Source organism: Erpetoichthys calabaricus, chromosome 18 (assembly GCF_900747795.2).
Source record: "Erpetoichthys calabaricus chromosome 18, fErpCal1.3, whole genome shotgun sequence".
Taxonomy (NCBI): domain Eukaryota; kingdom Metazoa; phylum Chordata; class Cladistia; order Polypteriformes; family Polypteridae; genus Erpetoichthys; species Erpetoichthys calabaricus.
Genome location: NC_041411.2, coordinates 18,880,425 through 18,904,524, shown reverse-complemented (window position 1 = coordinate 18,904,524; position 24,100 = coordinate 18,880,425). Strand labels below are relative to the sequence as shown.

Sequence of the window (24,100 nt, the reverse complement as noted above, 5' to 3'; positions counted from 1 at the left end):
GACAAAAACAACACTTGCCTTGCTTTACTAGAGCTGCAGTCACAACCTGAAAAGGCTTCACTTGTAACGTTACAAACTTCTTTCTATGAGCTATTCTGACTCGACTCTGTGGTTATTCAATGCTACACACACTTTCATTTCAAACTATCAATATACTGTACATTTTTCTGTCCTGGCCGCTACAAAATATATTTCTGAAAAAGTCAAGAATTGGCCGTTACAATTAGGACTTCCCCAAACCCAGGCATTCCAAGTGTGGTCCATCAAACCTCACAGTAGTGTTCACTAGAAAGTGACCTTCATCAAACATCAGCATCCTGGTTTCTCCAAACTGCACTACATCAACACATTCTCAGCTGGTCAGTACAATTTGTTATTAATTGAGTCTCACTAGGATGGTTAAAACAATGTGGACTTCTTTATATATTAGCATTCTGGACAATCTGTCCCAAAGCTCCACAAGCCTAACACACCAGAATGTGATCTGCATGGAGGCTCAGCTCCCCAATCACTACAAGTCACACTTCAGTAAATCTGATGGACTGTGGTCATCACTAAGTTTCCTAAAACCTCACTGTCTGGGTCATTACAAGTGTCATCAAGCCTCACTGTCCCATTCAAACCAGTGTGCACATCCTCAGCCCCACTGCTCATGTTGTTCTGGACATTTCATAAACTGCACTGTCACAGCCCCTTGTACTGGTCCAGCTTTGGCAGACCACAGTTTCCAGAGCACTACAAGCTGAGATTCACCAGACCTCACTGCAACATGCACTTCCTCCTCCTTCTTCCTGCTTCTACCAAGCTCAGCTTCCCAGGACAGCTTCTTTGTTCAGATCTCCTGACTCATGGAAGCAAAGCACAAATTTATAGACAGAAAGGGTTCCACTCTTTTCCCTTCTCTTGTCTCCCTCATCAGTTTTATTTTGTCCTTCAGTGCCATTATGGTAACTGATGTCGATAGCTGTAATTAGAAAATGTTATGTGGATATGGGAGTAATGAAGACATCTTGGGAGTGCAGATACATGTGAAATAATTACAACCCCAGTCAAGCTTCCTTCAGACTAACCTTTTTATGCCACACTTCCATCTCTTGTTTGGTGATAAAACGGTAACAACAAGAAAGGAATACAAACAGTGCGCATTTATGGTTTCCAAATGAAAAGAGAAGATAGACAGATAGATAGATAGATAGATAGATAGATAGATAGATAGATAGATAGATAGATAGATAGATAGATAGATAGATAGATAGATAGACCTACACTATACAGATAGATAGATACATAATGAAAGGCACTGTATAACAGATAAATAAATAAATAAATAGGTAGGTAGGTAGTTTAGTTACGTAGATTATATATATATATAAACTGCTCAAAAAAATTAAAGGAACACTTTGAAAACACATCAGTTCTCAATGGGAAAAAAAATCCTGCAGGATATCTACTGATATGGACTGTGTGATGTGTTAGGAACGAAAGGATGCCACATCGTTTGATGGAAATGAAAATTATCAACCTACAGAGGGCTGAATTCAAAGACACCCCGAAAATCAAAGTGAAAAAATGATGCGGCAGGCTTGTCCATTTTGCCAAAATTTCATTTTAGCAACTCCAAATCGTACTCAGTAGTTAGTATGGCCCCCACATGCTTGTATGCATGCCTCACTGACCTCCTGGACAGTCTGAGGTGCAACCTGGCGGCATCCGATGGACCGAAACATAATGTCCCAGAGGTGTTGTATTGGATTTAGGTCAGGTGAGCATGGAGGCCAGTCAATGGTATCCATTCCTTTATCCTCCAGGAACTGCCTGCAGACTCTCGCCACATGAGGCCGGGCATTGTCATGCACCAGGAGGAACCCAGGACCCACTGCACCAGCATAGGGTCTGACAATGGGTCCAAGGATTTCATCCAGATACCTAATGGCAGTCAAGGTGCCGTTGTCTAGCCTGTAGAGGTCTGTGCGTCCCTCCATGGATATGCCTCCCCAGACCATCACTGACCCACCACCAAACCGGTCATGCTGAACGAGGTTACAGGCAGCATAACGTTCTCCATGGCTTCTCCAGACCCTTTCATGTCTGTCACATATGCTCAGGGTGAACCTGCTCTCATCTGTGAAAAGCACAGGGCATCAGTGGTGGACCTGCCAATTCTGGTATTCTATGGCAAATGCCAATCAAGCTTCACGGTGCCGGGCAGTGAGCACAGGGCCCACTAGAGGATGTCGGGCCCTCAGGTCACCCTCATGAAGTCAGTTTCTGATTGTTTGGTCAGAGACATTCACACCAGTGGCCTGCCTGCCTGCAAGAGATCATTTTGTAGGCTCTGGCAGTGATAGATAGACGTGAGGTGTCTTTCCTCTTAATGCTGCCTCCCCAGCACACCACTGCGTAGAAGAGGGCGCTCGCCACAACTGTTTGATAGAACATCTGCAGCATCTTATTGCAGATGTTGAAGGACGCCAGCCTTCTAAGGTAGTATAACCGGCTCTGTCCTTTCTTGCACAGCGCATCAGTATTGGCAGTCCAGTCTAATTTATCATCCAGCTGCACTCCCAGATATTTATAGGTCTGCACCATCTGCACACAGTCACCTTTGATGATCACTGGGTCTATGAGGGGTCATCCTCTTCCTCCTTGCCCAAAGGAACAGATACCAGTGGGTCCTGCTGATGGGTTATGGACCTTCTATGGCCCTGTCCAGCTCTCCTAGAGTAACTGCCTGTCTCCTGGAATCTCCTCCATGCCCTTGAGACTGTGCTTGGAGACACAGCAAACCTTCTGGCAATGGCATGTATTGATGTGCCTGCCATCCTGGAGATGTTGGACTGTGTGCAACCTCTGTAGGGTCCAGGTATCGCCTCATGCTACCAGTAGTGATACTGACCATAGCCAAAAGCAAAACAAGTGAAAAAACAGATGAGGAGGGAAAAATGTCAGGGGCCTCCCTCCACCTGTTAAACCATTCATTCCTATTTTAGGGGTCGTCTCATTGTTGCCCCTCTAGTGCACCAAAGCAGTTGAAACTGATTAACAACCCCCTGTGCTACTTAACTGACCAGATGAATAGTCCAGAAGTTTCATTGATTGATTCTATACTTGGATTCAAAAGTGGTTCTTTAATTTTTTGATATCTCTCTATTATAAAAAAAATCTTTGGGAGGGAGACTAGGGAGACGAGACGCGATCTTCTCGGAAGACAATATGAAGTCCTGCAAGAGACACTTTAACATGCTCCCAGCTCTTAAAACAACGACAAACAAAACACACAGCTTTCCAGCAGCAGAAACCCAGCAGATGATCCAACCGATTCTCCTTGCATGCTTTTAGTCACCCTAAAACCCCAGCCCCCACCCACTACTGACAATGCGAGCGGCAGAGAAGCAAAGTGGGAAAAGGACAGCTGCTGTACAGGCTTTGAAATGATCAACGGCCAGCGCTACAGCAGCAGCAGAAAGATGATCCGATGGCATCTCCTTAGCGTGCGTTCAGCCGCACCCCCTTGACAACACGAGCAGCGTTATATGTCCTGCGAGAAAGAGATGTAACCACGCCCGGGGCCAGAAATAAAGGACAAGAATTGTTTTTACAACGTCACGCGAGACCAGGCAGTGAGCCATCATTTAAAACAAGTCCACGGACATCTAACTTAGCAGTTGTTGGATTGCTGTTGGCAGACACGCATCATGTGCTCCCAGCTCTTAAAATAACGACAACTGACAAGCAGAACACGCAGCTCGCCAGCAGCAGAAAGCCAGCAGATGATCCGACGGGTATCTCCTTAGCGTGCGTTCAGCCCCCCCTTCACAACATGAGCAGCATTATACGTCCTCCGAGAAAGAGATGTAACCACACCCGGGGCCGGAAATAAAGGACAAGTATTGTTTTTACAAAAGTAAAAGTGAAAATAATGCATATGTAACAATTCCCATGAAACTAACAATCTCTTTAAATTGTATATCAGGTAAACCAAACCCAGGGGTGGGCGAGCGAAGCTCCCTAGTATATATATATATATATATATATATATATATATATATATATATATATATATATATATATATATATATATATATATAAAATACACAAACACAAAAACTATGGTCTGATCACACACCTGAATGACTAAAAAGGAAGAAAATTAAAAAGAAAATCTTCCAACTTGGCAGTTACAGTCAAGGAGGCGTTATGCAGGCATACTGCCACTGGCATAGAGGAGCCCCAGTTGCATTTCTAGACCCACTTCTGCTAAATAACCACTGAAGAATCTCTCCCTTATGAGTGTCACATCCCTCTGTTCTGTTACTCCAACTCTATGATGTCTGATCTTGTCAGCCCCTGGTATGCATGAGTTTTACTTTTTATAAGATTTGCTTTTGTGCCAGACTGACATGTGATGATGTCAGACATCTCTCTTTCAGTTGATAAGAGGTGTGCCCTTTACCTCATTTAAGGTCTCTGGTACCTGATCCTGTCCGGTCAACACGGCACTTGGAAATGTGATTTGGTTAACTCTCTTGGACCTGTGGCCTTTTCTCCTGACAGGACAGTCAGCCTGAATCACAGCGAGCAAGGACGGTCCACTCAGGTCTCTCTTTACCTTGTTATCTGATATACTGCCAGATGGGCACTCTGTCCCCTTACCTTGTGGGCCCCTGATTCTCTCAAACTTTTCTACCCTGTAGTTTTATCTCACAGATGTCAGATTTCTGTACCTTTGAGCTTTCCCTCCCCACAGTGTGATTCTGTCATAACTCAATAAGTTGCAGTTTCATTTGCTTGAAGGCCGATCCTGCCTGTTCTCAGAATGTCTCAGGTTTGCTTGCTGCTCGGTTTTTTGAACAGTGCAGTTTTATTTGACTGATGTCTCACACCAGCAAATGTCTCCGCTGTCTCCTGGCACTCTGATTCTGGCAGATTTCTTTCTCCTGTTGTGCTAGAAGACAGATCCTGCCAAATCTTAGCACCTTGTGAGTTTTAGTTAGTGGCAGACTGACCCTTCCTTGCACTTATACGCCACGGCTTTACCTGAGGTCAGGTTTCTGTAAATCCTACCGCCTGACGTACAGCACAGTACTTCAAATGCCATCCTGTGATCTTGGACACCTGCAGCTCTGCTGTCATAATCCTACTTTACTTTTCCAGTTAGCTGTCTAACAGTGGGAGATCATTTCATGTTGAGTACATGAAGACGCCATATGTCTGCCTATATCAAGAAAGACACTGATTCATCTGAAGCAGACGCATATGACAGCCGCCAGCCCCCTTAAGTATGTAGCACAATTCTAACAATTAGCTGTCTCCTAATTCAAAAACAAAACTAAGTTATGGCAAAAATGAAAGTCAACTTTTGTGTGCTTTCACAACACACTGAGACGTGCTGCACAATGTGCACAAAAGAAGGAAAGAGGTGCTGCATGGATCTGTCATTTCATTTTAGCAAATACAGTAACATGTTTTCATGTCAAGGATTAATGATCATGTCCTTTAACCTGTATGTTTTTAAGAAATGCAGGCTGCTGTCATTGAGGACCGTTGGCAGCTCAAGTCTGATTGCATCTTAATTAGCAACAAAGGAAAAGTCCTTCAGTCTCCCAGGGCTGTGTGACAACCTGCTGCTGAGTTGTGACGCTTCTGTCAGCAGGGCCGGGGGCTGGGGGGCTCAAACGCTGTCTTCTGCTGCCACCTTGTGGCCACACTCTGACATGCAGTAGTCGCCCTATACAGTATACAGTTGTGCTTGAAAGTTTGTGAACCCTTTAGAATTTTCTATATTTCTGCATAAATATGACCTCAAACATCATCAGATTTACACTCAAGTCCTAAAAGTAGATAAAGAGAAACCAGTTAAACAAATGAGACAAAAATATTATACTTGGTCATTTATTTATTAAGGAAAATGATCGAATATTACATATTTGTGAGTGGCAAAAGTATGTGAACCTCTAGGAATAGCAGTTAGTTTGAAGGTGAAATTTGAGTCAGGTGTTTGCAATCAATGGGATGACAATCAGGTGTGAGTGGGCACCTTGTGTTATTTAAAGATCAGGGATCTATCAAAGGCTGCTCTTCACAACATGTTTGTGGAAGTGTATCATGGCACGAACAAAGGAGATTTCTGAGGACCTCCGAAAAAGAGTTGTTGATGCTCATCAGGCTGGAAAAGGTTACAAAACCATCTCTAAAGAGTTTGGACTCCACCAATCCACAGTCAGACAGATTGTGTACAAATGGAGGACATTCAAGACCACTGTTACCCTCCCCAGGAGTGGTCGGCCAACAAAGATCACTCAAAGAGCAAGGCGTGTAATAGTCAGCGAGGTCACAAAGGACCCCAGGGTAACTTCTAAGCAACTGAAGGCCTCTCTCACATTGGCTAATGTTCATGAGTCCACCATCAGGAGAACACTGAACAACAATGGTGTGCATGGCAGGGCTGCAAGGAGAAAGCCACTGCTCTCCAAAAACAACATTGCTGCTCGTCTGCAGTTTGCTAAAGATCACGTGGACAAACCAGAAGGCTATTGGAAGAATGTTTTGTGGACGGATGACACCAAAATAGAACTTTTTGGTTTAAATGAAAAGCGTTATGTTTGGAAAAAGGAAAACACTGTATTCCAGCATAGAACCTTATCCCATGTGTGAAACATGGTGGTGGTAGTATCATGGTTTGGGCCTGTTTTGCTGCATGTGGGCTAGGACGGCTTGCCTTCATTGATGGAACAATGAATTCTGAATTATATCAGAGAATTCTAAAGGAAAATGTCAGGACATCTGTTCATGAACTGAATCTCAAGAGAAGGTGGGTCATGCAGCAAGACAAACGACCCTAAGCACACAAGTCGTTCTACCAAAGAATGGTTAAAGAAGAATAAAGTTAATGTTTTGGAATGGCCAAGACAAAGTCCTGACCTTAATCCAATCGAAATGTTGTGGAAGGCCCTGAAGCGAGCAGTTAATGTGAGGAAACCCACCAACATTCCAGAGTTGAAGCAGTTCTGTACAGAGGAATGGGCGAAAATTCCTCCAAGCCGGTGTGCAGGACTGATCAACAGTCACCGGAAATGTTTAGCTGCTGTTATTGCTGCAAAGGGATGTCACGCCAGATACTGAAAGCAAAGGTTCACATACTTTTGCCACTCACAAATATGTAATATCGATCATTTTCCTTAATAAATAAATGACCAAGTATAATATTTTTGTCTCGTTTGTTTAACTGGTTTCTCTTTATCTACTTTTAGGACTTGAGTGAAAATCTGATGATGTTTTAGGTCATATTTATGCAGAAATATAGAAAATTCTAAAGGGTTCACAAACTTTCAAGCACCACTGTATAAAGACTATGGCATTGTTTTCAGTCTTGGCTTATAGTATATAATGTTTGCTTGTGATGACTGCTGAACTCAAGTGTGTGTGGTTTGATTTCAGGTAGTGCCCTCCAGAGTCCACACACACACACACACACAGTCTCACCACACCGAGTTAAGTAGACTTACCATTGTGTCTTCAGAATGTCACAGGCCGTCACCACATGTGCCAGCTCTTCACAGACTGCGAACCTGCTGGAAAACAAAAGTGGTTACAGGCTTTCAAAATGGACACATCTCTCAATCAATTATAAGGAACAAAGACGACGGCGTGGACCAGACATGCACTAAAAATGGCTGAGAGATGGCTGCGTGTGAGCTCTGCGTCTGCTCATGAAACAATCATCTCAGCACTTGGAAGGCTGCTTAACCACACTGCACTGTCATAGGCAGGGTCACTGCGTTTTAAATCAACACATTCTCAACAACTTCCTTGCGTCGCCGTTTCTGATTTTGATTAAACTTGCCATACAAATGACAGTAAAGCTTCCAGTGCTTATTGTTTATTTTTTTTAAAACAATTCCCTCAAGATTTTGGCACTTTTCTGTGCCATGGACTCCTCCGTTTTGAGCTACTGTACAACGTTTTTCCTGTCCAACCTGCATGGCTCAGCTAAAGCTCACTGGAAAACTCAATGGTGTCATTTTAATGGTATGGTTAAAGTTAACAAAAGTACGAGTTTGTCAAGTTCATGAAATGGAACTAAACTGAAAGTGCGTTTAAGAGTGAAGCCAGGAAACACGTCTTCACACAAAGAGTTGTGGGACTCTGAGACATGTAGTAGAAGCAGAAACCTTGACAGCCTTTAAGAAGAATCTGGATGAGATGTTGGGACAGCGGAGCTATGAGCTGCACAAACTGAATGGTCTCCTCTCCTTTGTCAAATGTCTTCGGCTTCTAATCTGCATTTTTTTACTTTGATTATTAAAGAACAATGAAGGACTTGGAGTAACAACTAATTTTCATACTGAAATACACGTGCATGGGTACTACTTGTATTTACAAAACTGACCTGCTACATGAGGTAGCCATCCCAGAAGTGGTCCAGCTTGTTAAGGGGGGACACACATTTTCAGTTAATTACAAAGAAATATCGGTTTAGAAACAAAAGAAAAATGGTGCTGGTATTCAAAGAGGCTTAGGGGTCACAACGCTCTAAACGCACCAAACGTAACACGTTAACCTCACTCTCTTTGAATCCTCTTACTTCATAAAATCAAATATGTTATGTTACGGGTCTAAACTCATTCATTAGGTTAATAAAATGACAGGCTCTATAAACGGAGCTGAGTGTGCCCCAGCAGTGACGCCGCTGAGTGGACATCATGAGCCGCGCAGTTTGATGACAGAAGCAGACGCCTTTCAAACCCGCTCTTTTCATCCATCCATCCATCATCCAGCCCGCGGGGGTCTGCTGGAGCCAATCCCAGCCAACACAGGGCACAAGGCAGGAAACAAACCCCGGGCAGGGTGCCATCCCACTGCTGGGCACACACACCCACACACACTAGGACAATTTAGGGTCACCAGTGCACCTAACCTGCATGTCTTTGGACTGTGGGAGGAAACCCACGCAGACACGGGGAGAACATGCAAACCCGGGTCTCCTAACTGCGAGGCAGCAGCACTACCCACTGCGCCACCGTGCCGCCCCCCCGCTCTTTTCAATTCTGGATATTCGGCTTTTTTGCCATTCTTCCCCCTCAGTGATACGCGTGACTCTTGTGCAGGTTTTATAACTTTTAGCATTAAGAAGGTTACAAGGACGGTTTGCTACAACCTTTGGTAAATCTCTCTCTGTGTCGAATAACACAAAGTCGTCTTTGTGAAAAGAAGCCCACTTGAAATGCGACTTTCTCCTGAACTGCTCATCGCTGGACTCACCGTGATATGAAGCAGAGTTCCCACCTTCATCGGTGGCAGAGGCCTCAAGGTCAAACGATTTATTTCATCGACAACTTTTTCTGTCATTTTGGCAACTTTACTTTTTTTATAAACATTTTATTAAAATCAAATAACATTCCATACAAAGCAAGTCAAGTGTAACTAAACTAGGTTTCTGCTTGCCGATATTGTGGCGCCCTTAAGAATTTTTAAAGGGGAACATCAAGAGCGGGTGACACTTCACTTACAGACTCGGCCAGTCTACGCTCGGGGTCACAGATGTCGCCGTTTTCATTTTCTTTCGGTGTTTTTTGAACTACGTAATGCCGTTGTCTGACTCTCCTTCATACACTTGCAGCACAAGGCGTTTCCAAAAATTGGATTCAAAGTAGGATTCATGGCAGGCAAAGAGACCCTTACCATGAGAAGGTGTTTAAAGGGGGGATCACAGGTGACAGTCTGCTGCGACTTAAAATGTGACAAACCTGCACAGCAAGGCGGCCTAAAGGAATCACTAAGGCCGGTCTCCTTGCAACAAACCACCCAACGACAGAACACTTTTACACTTTGGGCTGTTTTTATGAAATTACCGGAGAAATTACTTATTAACTCCTAAAGCCTTTGAGTAACAACACCAGTCCTTGTTTTGTTGCAGTGTGGTGTGGTGGTTAGCACTTCAAACCCTGAGGTTGTATCTCAGATCCCACTACTGACACTCTTTAGTTCTTTATTTTGCCTTATATCATTTCTTGTATTAGGAATTTGTTCGTTTTCGCATACCCCTTGGGGTCAGAGTGCAGAGTCAGCCATTGTACAGCGCCCCTGGAGCAACTGCAGGTTAAGGGCCTTGCGTAAGAGCTCAGCAGAGTAGGATCTGTTTTAGCAGTAACAGGGATTTGGACCTTCTGGATACCAGCGCAGACCCTTAGCCTCAAAGCCGCTGCATGTCCATAAGCAAGTCAGTGGACCTGTCTGTGTGCCAACTGCAACAGAGCCGAGCTCAGGCGGGACGGTCCGAAGCCTCGGACAGATTCAGTGACCTGAGCCATTCTGAGGCCCGTTAGACGACGCCCCACTCATTGGCATCTCCTCTGGCCCCGCCCACTTTCCACAAGCCCCTCCCCTGTTCCGCTGGTGTACTGACACCTCCATTTCAGTTCCTGCTCTCAAACCAGTGCACTCGGCAGTTCTGAGGCCTGTGTGTTCAGCATTTGCTAAACTATTGAGGTTGCTCAGCTCTACATCTGAAACAAAACCACAGAATGAATGGGTCTTTTCTTAATGGTTTTATATATTTTATATATGCTGTGTGAAAAAATAAAACATGTTCATTTCTAGGCAAAGCAACACATCACATTAAAAGAGTCTACTGAATCCAATTAGTAAATGATTTAATTGTACAGTTATAGAAGAGGTAAAAATAAACATTTGTCGTGTTTCTCACACAAATACAAACAAGTGCTCAGACCTGTTGGGGGCCTAAAACTGTCCTGACTGCAGCTGGATACCTCGCACCACTTGTCGGATATAAAGGCGTCTGTCAAATAAGTAAATGTAAACGTTTCTTTGCAATTAATTGAAAAAAATTGTACTCGTCTTGGAAACTCTTTTTTTATTTTATTTTCCAGAACATGCCATTCCAGTGGCATTCAACAGACTGAACATATTATGATAACGCACAAGAAACAACAATTTACTTCAAATGAAATACTATAAAAGGAAAAGAAAAAGAAAAATATGAAGAGATAAACAACAGCATAAAAAAAAGACTGAACCCACACCCATAAGAAAGAGAAAAAATGGAAGCTTGGGCAAACTGAAAAATAAAAGAAACAAAACCCCTCTATCTTTTTTATTTTAAAGAATTATTAAAAGAGTTAATGGCATTACAGAGTCATTCCCAAGCCCAGCACTCTTAGTCCCAAACAGCATTAATGATTTCTTGCCAATTTTTTGAAAAGGCTTTGCACGTATCCTGTAAGAGACCATTGGTTTGTTTTTTTTCTAATTTGGGATGATAAAGAATATGAGGTAGAGGAGGCAAGTTGGGATTCTTCCAGCTGGGCAGTTAAGTCTGGGGGCTGGTAGGGCGTTGTACAGTCGACTTACCCCTACGCACTTTAGTGCCACCTCAGAGCCCACCAAGAGTCGCTGGTAGCGGGTTTGGAGTGAATGTTAACGCCAAGCATGTCTAAGATTCTGGTCCAAAACGACGTTCATTTCGAGCATACCCTAAACATGCGGTCGAGTGACATTGCAGGTTCTCAACTTGTGACCACAGCTGCCCGTTTACAGGTGGGGTCACTCATTTTCAGACATGCTTTGGCATCTCCGTTTCTGAGATGCGCGTTGAATGCGTGGCGCCGAGAGGACAGGAGTGCGCTCTGTCAATGGCGCCTTTCCCCAGCATTCTCTAGGACCCTGGAGAGGCGGATTGTTTGAATGTGTTGGTGACATGCCGTCCGAGTCTTCATCGAGATTAGTCAATTTGGCCTCTGGGACTGATGTGGGTGGGACATGCGCCAAGTGGGCAAGGTTTCTTTTAGCCAAATTTCTGATTTGCATATTGGGAAAAAAATGAAGCTAGGCGGTTGAATTTGGAGCGCAATGCTCAGGCCCTCTTGATGTCCAAATCCTCAGCGGTACCCGTCCGCTAGTGGTGTGGATGAATGGACGCTGCCCTCTTATTTGAAGCCTGACCTGCACGTGGGCCGTTCTGAGAAGTGATGCGCGGTTAAATAACACACCCGTGTCCGCGCACTCTCACACCTCCACGTCACGTCTTCGTTTATTTCGTGTTTTACACCCCCTCCCCCTCCCCCGTTTCCTCATTGTTGGCTCAGCTTTTAAACTAGGCGGTGAGTCCCGTCCAGGGTGGGCTCCGGCTGGATTAAACCGGTATCACGTTATGTTATTACCAACGGCGTATGTCCCTGCCAGCTGTGAGTCGCCGTTAGCATTCTACAAATGATGCCAGGCTTCCCGAAGTGCCTTGCGGCTGCTTTGAAACACAAGTCGTACTGCTTTAAGCGTTTCTGTTCGTCTTACCTGAAGAGGACCAACTTCTCGTGGCGTGACGAACCTTGCAAATATGTCGTCGAGCTGGAGACGCGAAACTCTAGAAAAGCACACCCAGTGTTTGTAAACGTCCTAAATAGGAAGAGCGCTGTAGAAAACAAGTGCAGCCTGTCCCACAATGTCCCACGCGACGCGCTTTTGCCATCACATCGGGCGAGTGGGGCGGCTACACGACACTGCCGGGACGCCGTGGGCGAGAGGATGCCGGGACAGCGCGCGCAGTTGCCATTGGCGACCGAAGAGTACAAAAGAAGGCGCTAAGATTGAAGGGCGCGAGGAGGAGCGCGTTGGTGCGGCGGGGGTCACGCTGTCACCTCGATACGCAAACTGGCGCCCCGTTCAGCCTGAACGATATCTGACAGACTGAAACTGAGGAAAGCCGTTCCTCACAAAGGCGGCCGGTTAATTGGTGAGTTTAAAGGGCGCCCCTACTTGAAGCCACCACTAGCCCCGGCTGCCAGCGATCCATCAAGAGAGCGGAGTCACTTCTGTTGCTGGGTCCCTGGAGAATGAAACCTTCATGAATGTCAATGACTGGATTACACCACCATCCATCCATCCATTTTCTAACCCGCTGAATCTGAACACAGGGTCATGGGGGGCTACTGGAGCCAATCCCAGCCAATACAGGGTACAAGGTAGGAACCAATCCCGGGCAGGGTGCCAACCCACCGCAGGACACACACAAACACACCCACACACCAAGCACACACTAGGGCCAATTTAGAATCGCCAATCCACCTAACCTGCATGTCTTTACACCACCATTTAGTTCAAATTGTAATCTGCTCGCTTTTACACCACTGCTCACTGACACCAATGTTTCCCCCTCCAGCCTTTTTCCATTCCATCTAATCCTAGCAGATGAAATTTGTCCAGGGTTCAAACATTGTCAGGAATTAGCAGTTTATGCAGGTTCTCTGTAATACAATTCCACACTACCTGAACACATGGTGTGATGCCATGAGATGCGACAGTTCCTCCAACTAATTTGAAAGTAATCACACAAACCTCATCGCATTGACGCAGGCCAGATCTGAACCTTCTCCAGCTGGTTAGCATGCTCACTCTGGTTGTTCGTTCTGCCATCTTCTGATAAGGTGTGGCACAGCTCCTTAGGCGCTAGTGACTGCAGTGCTGCCACCAGGCTACAGGCCTTTATATTATATGCCACTTTCCATTTGTCTTGTATATTTGCAGAGCTAAGGTAGCCTTCGGGTCCTCCTCACTTGCCCTGTGACATTTCTCAAGTTCACAGTTTATCTAAAAGGCAGTTGAAACAAGCCAATGCCGTAACAGCAGCCTCCCATCAATGTAAAATCAATGTATACATGCCTAGTCAGATCACATCTAATCTTAACATGAATTGTTTTTTAAAAAGAGAAGTTTACTGTATCTACACAAGAACAGAGCTTCTGCATGGCCCGTAGACGTTTACAGCTGGCAGTGTAACTTCATTTCTATCCACTTGCTCTTCAGCCCACCCTTCATGACAGTGACTTGTGATTGTCACCGTTCGGCGCTCCTCTCCCTGACCCACTTTGTCTGTTGTGATCTCGTTTAATTGTACTCTCTTCAAAACCAAACAAAAGTATTGTCTTCCTGCAGTTAAGCACACAAATGTGGAACATCAGCAGGCAGCGGCTCTGAAGAGGTTGTAAAAATGGCTCACCGCACAATCCTCAGCAAGTCTTACAAACATTCGGTGTGATGGAGTTTAACGTGTAGCTGTAAATCTCAAAAACAGAAACTTCTACCACTGACATTCCCTCTCCTTTTAATTCCTAAATCTTCCAAAACCAACACAGAGATGATCCATACTGGATCAATGTAGAGTCATCATCTTTGAGAACTACCCAGCCTTGTCCCTAAGTAATCCAGTTATTGGGTAACAGTGGGGAAGAGCAGGAACTAAACTTGGGCATAGTGCCAGTCCAACAGAGGGCACACACATATCCAAATCAAATTTAAACATCCTGCAGGTCATTAAGGAACTGGAGTGCTGCAAGAAGGAGCCAACTGCCCACACATGTAGTGAGCAGCCTTGGGATTCAAACCCCATTTCCTGGCCCACCTTTGAAACACCAACCGTGCCCACTGTGCCACACAGAAGGAAGTTCATAGGAGCTGGCTGCTCCTCTCACTGCCACCCTGAATGGCGCTAATAATGTCAGCCCTGTAAAACGTATTTTTGTGTTCTTTCTTGTTAGAAGTTTTCAGTTCTGGACATCTGCCGAGGCCCACTACATTTCTGACCAAACTCCCCCTCAGTATATTGTGTATTGGCGACTGACTACCTGATCTGTAATGTCAGACGACACTATTGGTGCTTCACATCAAATTCAGAGGTGCTGAAGGTTGCAGTGCTTGGCCTCACCACACCACAAAAAGGAGCACTGGCGTTACAACTGGCCAGGGACTTACTGCCTGCACTTACTTCAACAGGCTTACCAACTGTGGAGCCGCTCATTCCATTACAGGCCCGATGTGAGCTGAAGCCTATCCCAGCAGTGATGAGCATGAACCTTAAACTGGACACCAATGCACCCCAGGACAGGTTTATAAAAATGGGACCATACGGCATGCTGATGTGCGTCTTCTACTAGTCTCTACGTCTGTTCTCGTTTATCATGGCGCCACCAAGGGGGGGACGGTTTGCACTTTGGTCAGACATTCCTCTCACTGTACTCGGTACCTGTGACAATGCCATGTCTACCATCTGTGCCCTAACAAAAATGCCACTGCTTTAATTTCAAACTGGCTGTCACGACCACACATTTAACAAGGCCCTTGAACAAGGAGGTTTCTCGCTCCACAGAAACACACAATAAAATCTAATCATCTACCTCAAGCACTGCTCAATTAGTTTATTTTGTAGAAAAAAATTAACAAAATAAAGAAAACAAAAGGAACAAAAAGGGGGTTGCTTTTACAAACATTTAAAAATTACAAGTTTTTTTTTTTTTTTTTTACAAAATCAAAAAAAAATGTCATGGTCATGTGGCTGTAGTGGACAATGCTTGTGGTGCAAGGAAGTCTCTCACACAGGGCTTTGAAATTCTCTACCAAAAAAAAAAACAAAACAAAAACGCAACAGTTCAAGTTTCAAAACCTGACATATCACCCCTTAATAACAAGAGGGACGAGAACTTGACTTCCAAAAATTATGAAACAAATTCATCTTGTGACCGGGAAGTTCCGACCTCTGCTGCCTTGTGCTTAATGCAAGTCACCATCAGCTCGGCTATTTTTGGTATCCGATGGAATTTTACCGCAGGACTTTAACAGCGTCCTCCATTCACCTCCTTGAAGGAGCGGTTCCTGCTTGCCAATTGATACTCCTTTGAATGGTACGTAAGTGAAAATGAGGGAAATCGGGGTATGGCCTTCTGCAGGACTGCCAGGCGCCTTCCCCTGGGGCTAGCATGTCTGCCTGCCTGTGTGCCCATCAGTCAGTCTGTCTGTCTGTCTCTTTAGGAGAAATCAATCCCTCGTGGAATGACGTGAAAAGTGCTATTTGCTCTTCAGCATCTCCAGCTGATCCTGACATTCCGTGAAGAGCCTCTGGAACCGAAGGTTCTGCCCGATGACTGGGAGCACCTCTTTCAACAGCTCCCGTTTCTGCAACCCCTGTGGCGGACCAGGAGCAAAAGAAAAACGTAAAGCGCAGCCCAGTGACAGAAAGCAGTTACTTTCAACTTACCTCTTCAATAAAAAAATAACTTAAAAACATGACAAGAGTACCCGTAGGTATCAATCGGATACAACCAATTAAACTCCACTTTTATAAAGGTTCAGATATACCAAGTGATTCCTTGAGGACGGCAGGTTTGCTTTCTTGACAGGAGAAGCCCAGCAGATTTCATGCCCTTCAGCATACATGCATTATAATGACAAGGTTAGCGCTTGCAGATAATTTTACCAAAACATTTGTGGATGTTTTGAGGCCATTTTGCAATCGTTAAGCCACCGGACGTGAAGATTTGGACTGCTCCTTAAAATCAGCTCAATGCTGCGGAGAATGAGATTTGAACAAAGCAGACAGGTGTTGTTCTAAAAGACTTGAAGAGAAAGAACTTCAAGAAAAACAACCCAGTGAACTGGCTAGCCCTGGTCAGGCTTTAGTGGAAATGGAATCTGAAAGTGCATAAATACACAAAGAGACAATTACAAACCTCCGGTGGACGAGAGACTCGACCTGCCTTTCTGTCAGACGTTGTATATTTTGGCTGCTTTAGTTTCTAATTGAGCTGTGTGGACTTTCTGGCACTCTGAGTTAGTGTCATGTTTTTCTAGGCGCAATAAAATGTTTTTGCTAAAATAAAAAGTCACTACCTAAAACATTAGTACACTGATATGAGAGAGAGTTTTTAAAAGCCTTTGAAACGTTCAGGACTCCTGCATGGCTCCTTACACGAGTGTGGGTGTGCGTGGGCCTTATCCAGGGCTGCAAGGGCAGGCTCCAGCCTCCCAGAGATCTTTACTTGGATTCTGTGGATTAAGTACTATTATAAAAACAGATGAACCAAACAAAGAGCACACATACCAGTTTACAATCTCTCTATCTTCATTTAAAATACTGTTTAAATACTTAAGGTGACTGATGTAAAATGTCTGAACCTCCAAGAGGGCAAACAGAAGCCTCACTGAGAAAACATCCCCACAAAATCCTACAATTCTTTTTCCTGCTGTCAAAGTAGACATCTACAGAAGTGCAACATGGGCCAAAAAACAATGTGTTCTCATGGAAGACTCACGGAAGCCCATCAAGTTGTTAAAGGCTACAAAGGCACTACAGTCTAAATACCTGGACCCCTAACAGTCCACAGATGGGCAGATTGTGCACAGTACACTACAAGAGTGCACCACACAATAATGAAGGACGAGACTGAGGGTAAGGGACCGCCAAGCAGCAGAAACTGCTCATTTTAACATCTGTATCCATGAGCCTGTGATAAGAAATAAGATGAATGAGAGGTTACCATGCACAAAATGACTGCACCCCACCAGAAAAAGCAAGCAGTGTTTCTAAATATCAATGAAACATTCTCTGGGCGCACATGGCATAACTACACAATATTCTGACTGGAGAAAACAAAGCACTACAGACCAAACACCAGTCCATTCTGTGAAGGATGGGTGGGGAGGTTCAGAAACATCAAGGTGTGGAGCTGCTCTGCTGCCTTGGGGCTAAGAAGGTGTGCCGTAAATAAGGTAAGCAAATCCTGAGTTGCACATGGAAATTCTACACAAGCGTATTTGTGCATCTGCCTAAAATCTGTCACCTCAAAGGAGGCTGGGCTCAGCCATGTGACGGTGACCCCTCACCACGGTGGGGCTTATCTTAGAAATGCCTATTCAGTCCTTCTGAAATGCTGTGGTATGACGTGAAGAGAGCCACCTGTGCACAACAGCCCAGCAATGAAAATGAAGTGAAGCAGCTCTGTGAAGAGGAATGGGGCAAAACAGGCCTGGTCAGCCACTACTCCAGGTGCCACTAGTCATCATCACCCTTAAACATGTTAAATAAAAGATAAGACAATTCTGAACTATGTGTATCACTACTTAAAGGCAGATCAGACCACATTTGGATCAGCAAATTCCAAACAGTTGAAAGACTTTTTCTCACAAGTGTAATTAATCAAGCTTTAATAACATATCCAACGTATATTGCTTTCAGATACCTGACACGCTCTTACCAGTATCGCCGTTTCCCACATGCTTCCTGCCGATTTGTGCACAGGCCCTAGCAAGTCTTTACAAAGTTCTCGCAACCGGTACTCTGATCCTGTAGGGGAAGAAGACAACTCAGGATTACCAGGCCAAGTATCTCCAGTGCAACACCACATCTGGCACAGCTTGGCAAAGCAATGTCTAGAAAGAACAAGTCATGCAGATAGCCGGACGAATGTGGTGAAGATATAAAACTGCAAATTTAAAGCCCATGCCAAAGACAAAATAGTACGTAAATTTCAATCTATCAGTTTATTCTCTACTATGAGATACTGCTTTTTAAGTAGAGGGACACTGGCAAAAGGGAAGCAATAGCCCTCCATAAAAAGGCTGAAGTGACCATAAGGTGCTTGAAACTCTGAAATGAACGGCATGGTAATAAAAGCAGCAGCAAGGCACCAACCTTCATTCACCAGAAATCTGGCATATATAAGAAGCCAGTGGCGGTATTCCTGGCTCGATTTTAAGCTAAGTGCTGATGCCATCTGGTTCTCCAGGTAAGCTAGGGTCATCCCCTGCTGTAAATGATGAGGAGTCGAGGACAGCCGGGCTGCCTGTCTTCCAGCACTGCAACAAAAATGAGTTTGTTCAGAAGGAACCGTAAAAGGTGAGTAGGAACAAAAAAAAAAAAAAAACAAATTTAAAAGAAAGTTCTTAAAACTTTGTCAAAGGAAAACAATTTCTGAATTTCTTCTATATGCAAATATCATACTAGAGCACTTTACCAAATATACAATAAGGAAAGAAAAATGGTCAGCTAAACAATTCGATTGTTGAGACCCAAGAGTGACACCAGTGGCTGATGAAGGCTGTCGCCACAGTGGGCTGAACTTGGGAGCCCCCCCGACTACTTCAAGTTCCCAGTCCAAATACACCTCAACTGGCTCTGGGTGTTCTTAGTGTGCAGACATACACACCAGTGTGCAAAACATACATTCTGGCATAAACTTTGGGAAATCAAACATATGCCTTCATCTTTAAGGCCAACTACATCTACTGTTTCTCTTTCTAAGACCAACAGCTCTAAAGTCTGCAGTCATCCTTGTGAGTTTCCCTTTTGACTAATAAACAGGTTCAAACGTGCTTACTTGAGCGTCCGGCCCTGTACAATTGCTAAAGGACCAGAAGTCATCAAGGCGTCTTGAGAAATAACACAGCTCCTGTAGTCTGCACACAGTGCTAAGGAGTCCTGCTTGTCTGCTATGATATTCCTGTGAAGATAGCAAGACGATCAGAAAAACAAAAAAACAAGATTCTGAAAAATGGACGTTCTCACCAATCACACTCAAAACAGGTAAGAAACCGGAGTGATCTCTTTGCCCTTACAAGAACACTCGGCAGTTCATTCAGCTACCTAAATGACAGATTCTATTATAGCAGAGGTGCAGCTGCCAACAAATTCTACAAGTGCAGGTTGCATTTTACAGTTTGGCTCCCATCTTATTTCACAAAGAGTGAAGAATCAATAGCTGAATTGCTTTGCTTTGAACCTACATTTTAAACTTGCTAGAAAACAAATCAAATGAAGTGGTTCTTGGGGACTAAATTCTAATCGCCATATAAGTAACCCTAGTTTGACATATCTAGGTTTAAGCAAAGTTTAAGGTTTAAGCTACTTTACACTGGGGGAGTGGGATTGGGGTTAAAGTCCTCAAACTAGCAAACGTTTCTGGAAGCCAAGCCATGTAAGACTACAGAGGTGGCACAGTGGTCAATGTCGAGGGATTCAAGTGTGGGCTTTCTGCTGGATACTCCCGATTTTCCTGTATTTTAGATATGCTCTGGTAGTACAAGCAGATAATTATATGAAAAAATTAATTAATTAAAAAGAAATGGTAGCTATGGTACCATGTTACTGCAATAAGTGATAGGTAGCTGAGACAGACCCCAAAACATCCCCCATTTCTTCTAAACAGTTACAGGAAATGCCTACTTAAGGGGGCAAAACCAGCTACTGGAGCCAAGGAGTGACTTATCTAACACACACAGAAATGGCATATCAATGCATTTGCCACTACTGAAAAGTCCAATTTTCCTTGCTCTATCTTACAACACTGTTTAAATAATAATCAAACCTTAATATATTCACATGTTAAAAAAGAAAAAAAAATTGGGGGGTGTGCTGCTTAAGGTTTGTATGTTTAGGCCCTTTGTGACAGTGAGAAAGTAAAATGGGAAATATGCAGGATAAAACTTTCAACATCTATATACGTAGTGAAAAGTACAAACGTAATCACTACACTACACTGTGCGATATTAAGGACAGGATCCATGACCTAGAGAAACTCAACATGTAGAAAGTGAATGTTGTTTCGCCGAACAAAGGAAAAATGAAGGGGGTGACCTAAAAAAAAAATCACTTCTCCAACACAATGTCTCTAATCACATAGCAAAATTCACCCGTTAGAAAAAGCGGTCATATGAGGCAAACAGAAAAGAAAATCAGCAAAGGAAACACTGTGTGCAGTGGTCAAAACAAACATGAAATAGAACGCTCCCTACAGCCATTACCAGGTTCCAAGGGAGGAATTGAAACAGTAAGACTTTCCATCAGAGAGGTTCACCACTGGTACGCCATGTTGTGTCAGCAAGGACTGAGTGACAGTAGTGTCTGTGCCTGTGGAAAACGACAAAGTTCACAGGTCATTTCAGCTTCCCTCCAAATGTATTTCACAGCTAATGATTACACTTTGCCAGATTTCATTCTGACTCGGATATCTGTTTGATGTGGACTTATTGCTACTCCTTTTTCATATAAATATTAAATATACATACATACATACATAAAAAAAAATTCAAGGACCACTTTTTAATTTGAGTATAGCATCAAGTCAATGAAACTTCTGGGCTATTCATCTGGTCAGTTAAGTAGCAGAGGGGGTTGTTAATCAGTTTCAACTGCTTTGGTGCACTAGAGGGGCAACAATGAGACAACTCCCAAAACAGGAATGAATGGTTTAACAGGTGGAGGGAGGCCACTGACATTTTTCCCCCCTCATCTGTTTTGTCACTTGTTTTGCTTTTGGCTATGGTCAGTATCACTACTGGTAACATGAGGCCATACCTGGACCCTACAGAGGTGTACAGGTAGTCCAACTTCTCCAGAATGGCAGGCACATCAATACGTGCCATTGCCAGAAGGTTTGCTGTGTCTCCCAGCACAGTCTCAGGGGCATGGAGGAGATTCCAGGAGACGGGCAGTTACTCTAGGAGAGTTGGACAGGGCCCCTCGTAGAAGGTCCTTAACCCATCAGCAGGACCCACTGGTATCTGTTCCTTTGGGCAAAGAGGAAGAGGATGAGCACTGCCAGAGCCTACAAAATGACCTCCAGCAGGCCACTGGTGTGAATGTCTCTGACCAAACAATCAGAAACAGACTTTATGAGGGTGACCTGAAGGACCGATGTCCTCTAGTGGGCCCTGTGCTCACTGCTCGGTAACATGGAGCTCAACTGGCATTTGCCATAGAATACCAGAATTGGCTGGTCCACCACTGGCGCCCTGTGCTTTTCACAGATGAGATCAGGTTCACCCTCAGCACAAGTGACAGACATGAAAATGTATGGAGAAGCCGTGGAGAACGTTATGCTGCCTGTAACCTTGTTCAGCATGACCTGTTTGGTGGTGGGTCAGTAATGGTATATCTGGGGAGGCATATCCATGGAGGGACGCACAGACCTTTACAGGCTAGACAATGGCACCTTGACTGCCATTAGGTATCAGGATGAAATCCTTGGACCCACTGTCAGACCCTATGCTGGTGCAGTGGGTCATGGTTTCCTCCTGGTGCACGATAATGCCTGGCCTCATGTGGCGAGAGTCTGCAGGCAGTCCATGGAGGATGAAGGAATTGATACCATTGACTGGCCACCATGCTCACCTGAGCTAAATCCAATAAAACACCTCTGGGTGGGACATTGTTTCGGTCCATAAGACGCCGCCAGGTTGCACCTCAGACTGTCCAGGAACTCAGTGATGTCCTGGTCCAGATCTGGGAGGAGATCCCCCAGAACACCATCTGTTGTCTCATTAGGATGTTGTCAGGCATGCATACAAGCACGTGGGGGCCATACAAAACACTGAGTACGATTTGGAGTTGCTGAAATGAAATTTCGGCAAAATGGACAAGCCTGCCGCATCATTTTCTCACTTTTGGGTTTTTTGGGGGGGGGGGGGGGGGGGGGGGGGGGATGTCTTTGAATTCAGCCCTCTGTAGGTTGATAATTTTCATTTCCATCAAACAATGTGGCATCCTTTCGTTCCTAACACCTCACACAGTCAATATCAGTAGAGACAGCCATATATATATAATACTGTATGTGTATATATATTTGGTGGCTGTGCTGATAGCACATATCAATCTGTTCAGACAGAGAAGGCAAAAATGAAACCTAATGCAAGCCACATAGTTATAAGAACGCACAATTAAATAATAAACCATGAAAATGTTCCCATACGTCTTAGTTTAGTTCATATTCCACACATCACTTTTTAAAACGCATATCTATTGCCTTACATATGTACATATTTTATATATCCTGGCATATTTTTACAACCCGAGGGAGGGACTTGGGTTTTCTATAAATGTTTCGCCATAATTCTTATGTTTATTGTTTCTAATTGTGGAATACAAGAATTCACAAAAATAAACCCCCAAGTCAAATACAGCCTCTCATTTTCAGCATCCTTCTACTATTGGGTTTTAGGTGTTCCTTTTAATAAATGGTACGGACACCCTGGGGCTAAGTTGATAAAGAGTTATGTAGAGATTACCACAGCGGAAGGAGCTGCCTCGCTTCAGGACTATGGCTATTACCTGACAGTATCATCTGCAGGGACTCATCCTTTACCAAAACGGCTTGCTTCTGAACATCCCTGCGATAAAAAAAATCCAATGAGGTAAGTTTTTATGAACAGCATATAAAATGTGATGAAAATAAGAAAATACACAGATGTGAGTACTGGCACATCGTTATTACCTGTTCATTACCAGAACACAAGCAGGCACCTACCAGACAGAGAGAGTAGCACATGCTGTCAGGACCATGACGAAGAACCCAGTACAGTGTACAGTAGAGACAGGGGCCTGTAGGAGGATTGCTGGCAGAAGACGGCGACCATATGCAGAAAACACTGACAGTGTTCGGTCCTCACAAGCCACACTGACAATGTCACTGTGAGAGAAAACATACAAATTAGACAGAGAAACAGAAATGGAGTCTCTCTTTGTTCATAGTCAAAAGGGATGTTTTTTATCATTTCAAATTATTAGTACAAGCTAACTTAGTAAGTTAAAAATAATGCCCTGCTGCACACTGGTTACTGTATTGTACATTTACAATGTTCCTTCCCCATGAAGAAGCAAGCAAAGCCAGAACCAGTAGAGCCATTCTGATGCATACATTCACACTCAGTCGTAATGGGTCAGTTTAGAGTAGCCACTGTAAAAGCCATACAAGTCTTTCAGTTTTCCTCCCAAATCTCAGTTACCCAGAACATGCATACTCTGTGCAGAAAGGTTAAGTTTCTGGCTGAGGCCACACCAGGGCACTAAGACCCAAGAACTGTGAGACATCAGCACTAAGCACTTCACCGCTATGCTGACACTCCATTCATTATTGAGAATCTACAGACAAATTTTACAAAAGTGCAAGTGAAATTTCTGTGTAAAAAAAAAAAAGTAAAATATTTACGAGGGGGGACCCAAAAATAACCGGAATTTTGTTGTTGTTAGGTTATTTATTTATTTCCGGTTATTTTTGGGTCCCCCCTCGTATTTATTTAACCAAGAACCAACATGAGAAAAGTCTATGAAACAATCTGTGTAAAACTGACCTGCTTCCAGCTGCTGCCAATATCCGACTTGTAACTACTGTCTCCCAGTCTCTGCCTTCTCGGTTACATTTTAATCGACTCAGTTTCAACCCCGCATAAGTAGAAACTTCGTTTTCAACTTCAATGAACACAGATGGATCTGAACTAATCTGAAAGCACAAAACCCATGCATATTGGCAGAGACTTGACATGT

General features: G+C 44.0%; 1 protein-coding gene across 1 annotated transcript in view; it reads right to left on the bottom strand.

Moving 5' to 3' along the window:
* Nucleotides 1–15,182: 15,182 nt before the first annotated feature.
* The window catches only part of LOC114669276 (protein HIRA), a 32,021-nt gene continuing 23,103 nt past the window's right edge, over nucleotides 15,183–24,100 (bottom strand). The window contains exons 18-25 of the mRNA XM_028825514.2: nucleotides 23,908–24,056; nucleotides 23,085–23,246; nucleotides 22,889–22,947; nucleotides 20,584–20,689; nucleotides 19,161–19,283; nucleotides 18,476–18,639; nucleotides 18,039–18,127; nucleotides 15,183–15,969 (exon numbers count right to left, since the gene is read on the bottom strand). Coding sequence (XP_028681347.1) covers nucleotides 15,853–15,969; nucleotides 18,039–18,127; nucleotides 18,476–18,639; nucleotides 19,161–19,283; nucleotides 20,584–20,689; nucleotides 22,889–22,947; nucleotides 23,085–23,246; nucleotides 23,908–24,056 — 969 coding nt within the window. The 3' untranslated portion in view covers nucleotides 15,183–15,852. The remainder of the gene's footprint in view (nucleotides 15,970–18,038; nucleotides 18,128–18,475; nucleotides 18,640–19,160; nucleotides 19,284–20,583; nucleotides 20,690–22,888; nucleotides 22,948–23,084; nucleotides 23,247–23,907; nucleotides 24,057–24,100) is intronic.